The 10,876-nt window shown below is 39.1% G+C and overlaps 1 protein-coding gene across 1 annotated transcript; it reads left to right on the forward strand.

Moving 5' to 3' along the window:
• Nucleotides 1-239: 239 nt before the first annotated feature.
• On the forward strand, nucleotides 240-10,157 carry si:ch211-11k18.4 (uncharacterized). The gene is made up of 13 exons (XM_052132513.1): nucleotides 240-296; nucleotides 392-528; nucleotides 1,084-1,195; nucleotides 1,807-1,900; nucleotides 2,255-2,309; nucleotides 2,388-2,528; nucleotides 2,685-2,845; nucleotides 2,938-3,036; nucleotides 4,438-4,583; nucleotides 5,017-5,188; nucleotides 5,273-5,385; nucleotides 5,525-5,609; nucleotides 9,648-10,157. The coding sequence occupies exons 2-13, from the start codon at nucleotides 411-413 to the stop codon at nucleotides 9,702-9,704; spliced, it is 1,353 nt and encodes a 450-aa protein (XP_051988473.1). The 5' UTR covers nucleotides 240-296; nucleotides 392-410; the 3' UTR covers nucleotides 9,705-10,157.
• Nucleotides 10,158-10,876: the final 719 nt, after the last annotated feature.

The raw sequence follows: 10,876 nt of genomic DNA on the forward strand, positions 1-10,876 counted from the left end.
GCGCTGGGTCTAGCTTTTTTATTTGATTGCGGAAGAACGCGTTTGGTGTGAACGGCCCCTTAAAGAAGTTACGGCGCTTTTCATTGATTTCTAAAATAAAGAACACATTCCCAATAATTAAGGTTAATAATTATACAGAGTACGTGGCTAAAGATTGACAAGGCGGAATCAAGTAACAGCCGTGAGCGCGACTGAAACACAATTATAAAGACTACAACTCCCACAAAGCTTTGCGAACACCGGTGACGTGGCCAGCGCAATTCAACAGACCGGGGTGGTTTGAACTTAATTTGGATGTGAGCAGTATTCAGTTACAAATCAAGATTTAAGTCCCATTTTGCTTGGTGATTTTAACTTTGAACACGATAAAAGACATCTGTTTTTATTGCAGCCCGTAACTTTACATTACGATGTCCGGGAAAATCAAAAGCAGGAGTGCTGCAAATGCCGAATCAATAGCGAGCACTGTGTCCTGCGACGAGCGTATCTTACGGGACTGCCATCAGATTTATACCGATCCGGATAGCGGTAAGAGACCTGCCACTGTGCTCTTTTGCTAAAATGTTATTAATTTATATTTATTTTAATAAAAGGGGTATAATATCTGCTGTGGGCGTGGGTAAGAGTCGCTAACGGCAGCCCTAAAGCTAAAATGCCGTTTGGTATTTGAACAGTTCCCCTGTTTACACTGTCAGTACTGTATAGTCATAATTGTATCCCTGTTGCACTCATTGCCGTGTATTAAAAAACTGCAATTTCCTCATGTCGCTCCAAATCCATATGACATTTCTTCAAAAGAGGAAGGTAGGCAGTAGGCTCAGTCACCTTTCATTTTCTTTGCATCTTATTCCCCCCATATAATAAAAGTGAATGGAGACTTGGGCTCTGATTGCTATTCTTTTGTATTTAAAACGTTTGGAATGACCCGAGGGTGTGTGAATAATGATAGAATTTTAATTTTTGGGTGGTCTATGCCTTGAAGTTGTTCTACTTTAAATGACAGTCTATGGGTAAAGATTTAGGTTGGATTAAAAATGATGCCTTCGGTCCAGTCCAGGTTCTGTAACTACTTCTCACTTGTAGGACTGATTGCGATAGCCCAGTCTGTTGGGGTGACCCTGCTGCCTCCCCGGAAAAAGATAACTGTGATGTTGATGGGGAATCATTCGGCTGGAAAAAGCACCTTTATCAACTGGTAATCTGAATAAATTACAACCATTTTTACTCTGATTTGTATGAGCGAGTGAGAGTGAAACCCTAAGCTTATGCCCTTTGTGTATTTATTTAGAAAAGAAGCTATGCAGTTACTGTGGTTTAGTTCTGTGGGTAGACAAATTAAGTTTGTTTGAACTGTCCTTATTCACACCAGCACCATCTTTGATAAAAATGAGGGATGGGCTTTCCATCTCTTCTGTCATGAATGGTATAAAGTTGTATAAAGCTCCTAGCACATCTTATTTTCCACATCGTGTTGTCTGGAGTTTGTCTACTAAATGTTCTTGTTAAGCTATATTTGATATTTTTTTTCAATGTTTTGTCTGCGGAACGATCCAGAAACCCTAAACTGCAGTACAGCCCATTGAAGAGACTACATCTATCCCTCACAGCCTCTTTGTCATTCCCATTAAAATGAATAGGTTCCACTGATCATGGTATAAATATTGGAAGGCCTGTACTTGCTTGTTTTGATTATTGGGGGGGGTGGGTGGGTGTTACCTCCCCATCCCCCATGAAATCTGTGCCCCTGATTCAGGAGTATTAAGTTAATTGAATGTTAATTATTCTCATGCAATTATTGCTTTGTAGGTATGTGGAGGAGCATATCCAAAGGACAGGGGTTGCTATAGAGACACAGGGTTTCAGCTTTGTTACAAGCGGGCGAAAGAGAGAATCGCTCACGGTAAACATGAGCTCACACATGTGGCATGAAAGTCATGTGATTATGTTTGGCTATGAAATTTGGAGCGTTGTTGATATTAGGTCTGCACAATTAATCGAAAAATATAATTGAGATGACAATTACGTCTGATGCAATTAATTGTGAAAAGTGTCAAATACAGAATTTCTTTTAGATCTACTCCCATTGATTTTAAGTTTTGTTTGTATGTAAATTCTATTAATAGAAAGTGATAATCATGATTTCAATATCACTGGAAATAATGTACCATTATGTCATCATCATGCAGCCCTAATTCATTTAAAATTGATGTAGTATTGAGTTTTTTTTTTTTTTTTTTGGTCTTTCTGTTTTCAGGGAAATGCTACACTCCACCTGTATCCCCACTTCAAACCACTACAGGACTTTAAAGGTATGCCAGCACATTTTGCAAGTTGCATGTAAATTTTAATTTATCTGTATTTCACATGTAATGATCTTTCAATTTCAGGACTGTCGGAATACCTTAGCACTGAGATTTGTACTTCACGCCAGAAACGTTTCAGTTTGGTGACTTTTGTGGACAGTCCTGGACTTGTGGATGGAGATATGAAGTATCCCTTCGATGTGGACCAAGCTATCCTGTGGCTTGGTGTGTGATTGTCTGTCAAGTGGTTATTTGTGTTTGTTTTTTTTCTTTTGGTACTAGTGTTTTGCTATTATCTGTTTTTTGGCTGTGCACTTGAGTGTTATATGTATGATGAATTTATTGTGTATGTATGTGTACTATTATGTCTGCATGCTCCAGGTGAGCTGTGTGACCTGATCCTGGTCTTTTTTGACCCGATGGGACAGGCTTTATGCAAGCGCACACTCAACATTGTGGAGAAACTGAATGATGAGCAAGGAGATCGCCTTCGTTTCTATCTCAGCAAAGCAGATGAGGCTGGAGGAGAATCTGACCGACAGGTAAAATGTATACTTTCAATTTTGCATCATCTGCATAGATTCTACACTAAGATCTTCTATATCAAGCTAATTGCTTTGATTGGCTGTTTCAGAGAGTTATGATGCAGATTGTGCAGGAACTTTGCAAGCGTCCTGGACTCAACAAGTGTGGCTTTGACATGCCCACCATCTACGTTCCCAACCCAAATAAGGTGCTACCACAAACCTTTCCACTTGTAATGTTCTCACAAGGGATGCACCGATCCGATAAATGTATCGGTTCTGATACTGATGATTTTGGATCAATCGGGTATCGCTCCGATGAGCCAAATACGATTCTGTGTGTTAGTAATGTTCGTTACTGTCAAGATACAAAAATGACCTTGGAACAGTAAAAGCACTAATAAAACAGTCTATATGACTTTTGCATTTTATTCAAAGCCATTTGAAGACAAGTGATAGCTTTGTGAACCGCAAAAGGCTACGTTTAATAAGTACGTTTGCAATATGTTTTAGTGAATGACGCTGCTCTGACACATACATGGTACGTGCAGGCTGGTGAGGCGATCGCGGCTATTTTTGGTCCTCAGATCTTGTGGCTATTTTCATATGTGAACGCAACTCGCAAACAACATCTAAGAATGTGACGTGCACAAAACGGGGGTAGCACGGAATATTAATGAATTAATGACGGGCATATTAATGATGGGATACAGAAAATAACATGAATATTAAAAGAAATGAAGAGGAAGTAATATAAGTGCCAGTTATATGAGAGATGACCGGATGAAGTAAGGGAGCTGAGATGAGAAGGTGAAAAGAGGGATGAGACAAGAAAAATGTGTGCGTGTGTGTTTTCCAATGTACATTCTCAATAGTTCAGTTCGATTATAATATGCATTTATAATGGCACCAGAGGGCAAGTTGAATACTAAGTGAACTAGCCCTCATACAGACACTTTCCAGGAAGTCCTGTGTGTTCCAACCATCAAAATAAAAGCCAGAGGTTAAAGGTGCACGACTGAAATATATGACTATTATATTTTAAAATTCTATGTCAATAATTTATTATTATCATTGTTTACAAATTACAACAACATTTAAGTTGAATGGGTTCCAAAAAATAACTGCATGAAAAGGTGGATTTGTATCCTATTACAACTAAAGTGGACAAAAGATGGATCTGAATCCTTTTAAAAGTCTAGATACAAGTTACAAAAATTGTGCAAAGAAAACTGTCGTCTTTTCTACTGAAGACAGACTGGAATTACTGTTAATTTTGCTGCTACATTATCCAGCATTTGAAGTTTTTCTTAATAGGCTATGTTTATGTAATGTGTAGTTAGGGGTTTTTCACACTGTGCTTTATCCTGGGTTATCTTCATTCTAAACCCTGCATTTAACCCTGGGTAAAGCAACGTTTCACACGTAATTTAGCACCGCTTTTTACCTCTGGTTATAAATCCCCACATTTGCGGAATCGGATTGGAAGAGAAAAAGTGGTATGTGTGCATCAACAATGCTGACCTCCCTTTTGTGTGCAAAGAAAACATCTTGTAAATAAAGAATATTAGTGTCTTTCTTATGGACCTCTGCCTCCATGTGTCCATCAGCCCAGCCGATGTGTCAATCAGATTGAAGAGGTGTGCCGGACCATAGAGAAGACCATTAACCAGACTGTACAGAACACCCTAAACTCACTGGAGAAGGATTGTAACATCATCACCGAGGCCATTGCTGACACACTTCATAATGACAGGTAATGCATTATTTACAAACCATTTTTACAGCTCTTGTTAGGCAGACAAACGGGTGTTTAAAGTGTAACCACAGACTTTTTATCAGCATCAAAAGTTTAGGTATGAATGGATAAAGAGAAGGGAAAGGGTGTAGTGTATGCAAGTGTTTATTTATTTGTATCACCTGTTAAACATCTAGTTAATTTTAGCAGGTCCTAAGCTGACCTAAAATTAGTTTTTAAAAGTGAAAAATATATTGTCCCCTTCGTAAATTCTGCATACATAAAATAAAAATAATTGTTGTGTGAAATGCTGTTTAAAATAGTTTTGTGAGCATATCAGGTCACACTGCAGGACATTATACATGTCAACTACCCATAGATAATCACTGTTCAGATGCAAGTGTTTGTAGATGTATTTATTGCAGTTTCTATCGTGCTTTTAACTTTATAGGCAGTGCAGCATAGAGAACCGTCGTGCACGCTTTAAGGGATGTGTGCTAGGGATGCTGGGTTTCACCGTGCCCCTGCTGCTGCTCGCTGCACTGATGCTTGGCAGCCTCTCCAGAGAAGTACTGGAGCTCATGCTTGGTGATAATGGCACAGAGGCACTCTCCCTTTATGTGGTTCGTATTTGTATAAAAGATTGCATGTGTAAATGTATATTGGTATGCAGCGATCTCTGTAGATACTGATGTATGTGTGTTCAGGCTCCTGCAGTGAAGGTGTTTGAGTCTCTGACTGTAGAAGTGCAGCTGTACAGTTGTGTTGGACTGGTGCTGTTGTCCTTCATCCTCCTCCTCCTCGCTCGCTTCTCTTTCAGGTGACAAGAGCAGATGATTAGACATGCAGTGTATTATACTCACAATTTAACAACACCGCACAGCCACATATGTTTCACTAATATTTTTTTAGTAGATTTTCTTTTTTTATGGTAATGTTTTGTTCCTTTCACTTTTTAGGACTAAACCCACACTGTCTGGAAAACAAAAGAGACAAGTTCAAGAAAAACTGGATTATGTTCAGGAGGTGGTCAAGACCAAAAAGGTACAGTATGTGTACTGCCTTACTGACCCAGACTACACCTGGTATGAAGAGTCATTTCAGATTATCTTATCACAAGTGGTCAGCGCTAAATACTGGTGTAAATGTGGTCTAAAACGCTGTGGTCAGATCACAAAAACCACATACAAAGGTAGTCAAAAATGCATGTGAACAATGCTTTTGAGGTAAATGCTAATCCGTCTTGAATGCATCCCGGACAGCAGCGAAGCACCACCTCTCCCCATCAATCTACCTCTGTGCTAAAACAAAGAGTTTAACCTTTTCCTGTTACAAGTAACTTTAGAAAAAATTAACCATCCGATCAGAAAATGTTAAAGTGCTGATTCATACACAAGCACTAGAACTTCATGGATCTTCAACAGCCGTTTTTCAACCATCAGGCTAACGGTTATAGTAGCATTTCCACTTGAGTGCAGTTCGGCACAGGATGATCCTAAAACGTTCTCAGACTGGAATTTATCATCTTCTAAGCCCTGACTTAAGTCTTTCTGACCACTCCTACCTTAGCAACTGTTGCTGCACGCCGTTTCTCTGACAAGCGTTTACTTTTTCCCAATGAGAGTCTTTGAGAGTGTGTTTTGAGTAGTTTTAAGCAGAATAGTAGTAAACATCTCGTCTTGCTCTTTGCTTTTTGCGACATGGGACGTGCATCTTGAATAGAAAAGGACTGTCTACTCGTTTGTCAATTATGTATTGTGCTAAAATAAAGGTTTTACATTTTTGAAACATTTGGAAAAGTGCATGTATATGCATACAGGTGAAACTCGAAAAATTAGAATATTGTGCAAAAGTTCATTAATTTCAGTAATTCAACTTAAAAGGTGAAACTAATATATTATATAGACTCATTACAAGCAAAGTAAGATATTTCAAGCCTTTATTTGATATAATTTTGATGATTATGGCTTACAGCTTATGAAAACCCCAAATTCAGAATCTCAGAAAATTAGAATATTACATGAAATCAATAAAAAAAAAGGATTTTAAATACAGAAATGTCGGCCCTCTGAAAAGTATAATCATGCATATGTACTCAGTACTTGGTTTGGGCCCCTTTTGCATTAATTACTGCCTCAATGCGGCGTGGCATGGATGCTATCAGCCTGTGGCACTGCTGAGGTGTTATGGAAGACCAAGATGCTTCAATAGCGGCCTTCAGCTCTTCTGCATTGTTTGGTCTCATGCCTCTCATCTTTCTCTTGGCAATGCCCCATAGATTCTCTATGGGGTTCAGGTCAGGCGAGTTTGCTGGCCAATCAAGCACAGTAATACCATGGTCATTGAACCAGGTTTTGGTACTTTTGGCAGTGTGGGCAGGTGCCAAGTCCTGCTGGAAAATGAAGTCAGCGTCTCCATAAAGCTTGTCTGCTGAAGGAAGCATGAAGTGCTCTAAAATGTCCCGGTAGACGGCTGTGTTGACTCTGGACTTAATAAAGCACAGTGGACCAACACCAGCCGATGACATGGCTCCCCAAACCAACACAGACTGTGGAAACTTCACACTGGACTTCAAGCATCTTGGATTGTGTGCCTCTCCATTCTTCCTCCAGACTCTGGGACCTTGGTTTCCAAATGAGATGCAAAATTTGCTCTCATCAGAAAAGAGGACTTTGGACCACTGAGCAACAGACCAGTTCTTTTTTCTTTAGCCCAGGTAAGACGTTTGACATTTGAAGCCCATGTCCAGGACCCGTCTGTGTGTGGTGGCTCTTGATGCAGTAACTCCAGCCTCAGTCCACTCCTTGTGAAGCTCCCCACACATTTGAATGGCCTTTTCCTGACAATCCTCTCCAGGCTACGGTCATCCCTGCTGCTTGTGCACCTTTTTCTTCCACACTTTTCCCTTCCACTTAACTTTCTATTAATGTGCTTTGATACAGCACTTTGAGAACATCCAACTTCTTTTGCAATTACCTTTTGAGGCTTTCCCTCCTTGTGGAGGGTGTCAATGATGGTTTTCTGCACAACTGTCAGGTCAGCAGTCTTCCCCATGATTGTGAATTCAACTGAACCAGACTGAGAGACCATTTAAAGGCTCAGGAACCCTTTGCAGGTGTTTAGCTGATTAGAGTGTGACACTTTGAGCCTACAATACTGAACCTTTTCACAATATTCTAATTTTCTGAGATTCTGAATTTGGGGTTTTCATAAGCTGTAAGCCATAATCATCAAAATTATATGAAATAAAGGCTTGAAATATCTTTGCTTGTAATGAGTCTATATAATATATTAGTTTCACCTTTTAAGTTGAATTACTGAAATTAATGAACTTTTGCACGATATTCTAATTTTTCGAGTTTCACCTGTACATAAGACTTCGCAGTCTCTAACTTTTGATTTACAGTGGATATAAAAAGTCTACACACCCCTGTTAAAATGCCAGGTTTTTGTGATTTTAAAAGAATGAGACCAAGATAAATCATGTCAGAACCTTTTACACTTTTAATGTGACCTATGATGTGAACAATTGAAAAACAAACTGATCTTTGTGGGGGAAAAAAGCAATAACCTGGTTGCATAAGTGTGCACACCCTCTTATAACTGGTTAATTCTGAACACAGCCACATCCCCAATCACATTCAAACTCATGTTAAATAAGTCATTACACACCTGCCATCATTTAAAGTGACTCTGATTAATCACAAATAAAGTTCAGCTGTAGGATTTTCCTGACATTTTCTTAGTTGCATCTCAGAGCAAAAGCCATGGTCCGCAGAGAGCTTCCAAAGCTTCAGAGGGATCTCATTGTTGAAAGATAGCAGTCAGGAGACGGGTACAAAAGAATTTCCAGAGCATTAGATATACCATGGAACACAGTGAAGACCGTCATCATCAAGTGGAGAAAATATGGCACAACAGGGACATTACCAAGAACTGGATGTCCCTCCAAAATTGATGAAAAGACGAGAACTTGTCAGGGAGGCTTCCAAGAGGCCTACAGCAACATTAAAGGAACTGCAGGAATTTCTGGAAAGTACTGGCTGTGTGCTACATGTGACAACAATCTCCTGTATTCTTCATATGAATGGGGTATGGTGGCTAGATGGAAGACTTTTCTTACAAAGAAAAACATCCAAGCCCGGCTGAAGTTTGCAAAAACAAACATCAAGTCTCCCAAAAGCACATGGGGAAAATGTGTTCTGGTCTGATGAAACCAAGGTTTAACTTTTTGGCCATAATTCAGAAAGGTATGTTTGGCGCAAAAACAACACTGCGCATCACCCACAGTGAACCATGGTGGTGGCAGCATCATGCTTTGGGGCTGTTTTTCTTCAGCTGGAACCGGGGCCTTAGTCAGGGTGGAGGGAATTATGAACTGTACCAGGTAATTTTGGCACAAAACCTTCAGGCGTCCGTTAGAAAGATGAAGAGGAAGTTCACCTTTTTAAGCATGACAACGACCCAAAGCGCATCCAAATCCACAAAAGCATGGCTTCACCAGAAGAAAATTAACGTTTTGGAATGGCCCAGCCAGAGCCCAGACCTTAATCCAATTGAACATCTGTGGGGTGATCTGAAGAGGGCTGTGCACAGGAGATGTCCTCGCAATCTGACAGATTTGGAGCGCTTTTGCAAAGAAGAGTGGGCAAATATTGCCACGTCAAGATGTGCGATGCTAATAGACTCCTAGTGCTGTAATAAACTAATACTTTGTTGAAGCACCTTTTTGATTTTAAGGGGGTACACACTTATGCAACCAGGTTATTGTGAGAGGGGGGTTTCTCCCCTCAAAGATTTCAGTTGAATTGTTCACGTTATAGGTCCTGACATGATTTATCTTTCTCATTCTTTTACATCACAAGAACCTTGGGGTGTGTACACTTTTTTTTTTTTTTTTTTTTATGTCCACTGTACCTGACATCAATATGAATTTAATTGAAAATTGAAGTTTGATCAGTATAGGAGCTCTTATAATAACTGATCATTCCTCTCAGATGTTACTTTCAAGAATATTGGTAGACTTCTCAGTAATTGCTTCAGTGATGGCTCATCTTGTGGTTCCTTTGTGTGTTTTCACAGAAAAAACTCTATGAGGAGTACCTGCGTCAGAGTGTGGGTGATCAGGACATGAACTGAGAGAAAAACAAAGACTTCAAAGATGTGAATAGGAAGAACAATACAGTACACACCTGAGCTATTTCATGGGCACTTTAGTTACACGCTCCTGCAAGCTCTTAGAAGTCTTCCCACGTTTAGCACTAATTAATGATGGAACTGTGGACCAATACTGTTTTTGTGTATTATCATTGCAATATAACATTTGTACTGTAAAGATAAATTGAAGAGCCACATTATGTGACTGGACCTTATACTCTGCATTGGGCTCTTGTTGGGCATTAGCCATTTTTAATGTCATTCTCTCTCTGCTTTGTACCCTTTTAATATTCAATGAATGAGGAGCCCTTCATATAGAATAAGATGTTGTAACAAATCCTGGAGCTCTGTTTAATTACATCTTGGTCAATTTTAATAGAAATATCAAAGCTGTATTTTGCATACCACGGTTTCCTACATTGTTACATCAACTGTTCCTGCTATTATGATAATAAAATTAATAAAATATACATGTCTGTTGGTTTCATTATAATGGGAGATCTAGGAACTGACTTAAATCAAGGACTTGAGAGAGGACTTTTAGTTAACACTCAAATTCTCTCTATAATTTCAGTTAACAGCAATATAATGCACTAGAGGAAATGCCTCACTTGAACACAATGACTGTCTCAGATTAAAAAAAACTATGATGTACTAGCTAATTTATTGATTACACTTAAATCAATTACAATATTTGTGCTAGCCCACCAACCACTTGGCAGAATAATTACTAGTTTGGAGAAACAAATTCAGTCAGATTTGTGCCAGTTGTGAATTAATCGTATAATCTGCATCAGATTAAAATGCAGTCCACTGAGCAACACTTTGTAACATTAATCTCGGATGTGTCTGACTTCTGCTGAACAAATATTTTTAAGAAGAATATTTCAGCTCTGTAGGTCCATGCAATGCAAGTGAATGGTGGACAGAACTTTAAAGCACATAAAGGCAATATAAAAATATTGCATAAGACTACAGTGTTTAAATCAATGTATTCTAAATTAATATTTAAAATTTTTGGTGAGAAAAGACTAATATATAACTCCTTTCACTGTTGTACATCTTGCCACTGTAGGCACGATCATTTCAAGTTATATACACTTACACTTCCTATTGCTTGACACATGTACAGAGCGCTAGATGGTGCTAGGAAG

This window comes from Xyrauchen texanus, chromosome 8 (assembly GCF_025860055.1).
Source record: "Xyrauchen texanus isolate HMW12.3.18 chromosome 8, RBS_HiC_50CHRs, whole genome shotgun sequence".
Classification (NCBI taxonomy): domain Eukaryota; kingdom Metazoa; phylum Chordata; class Actinopteri; order Cypriniformes; family Catostomidae; genus Xyrauchen; species Xyrauchen texanus.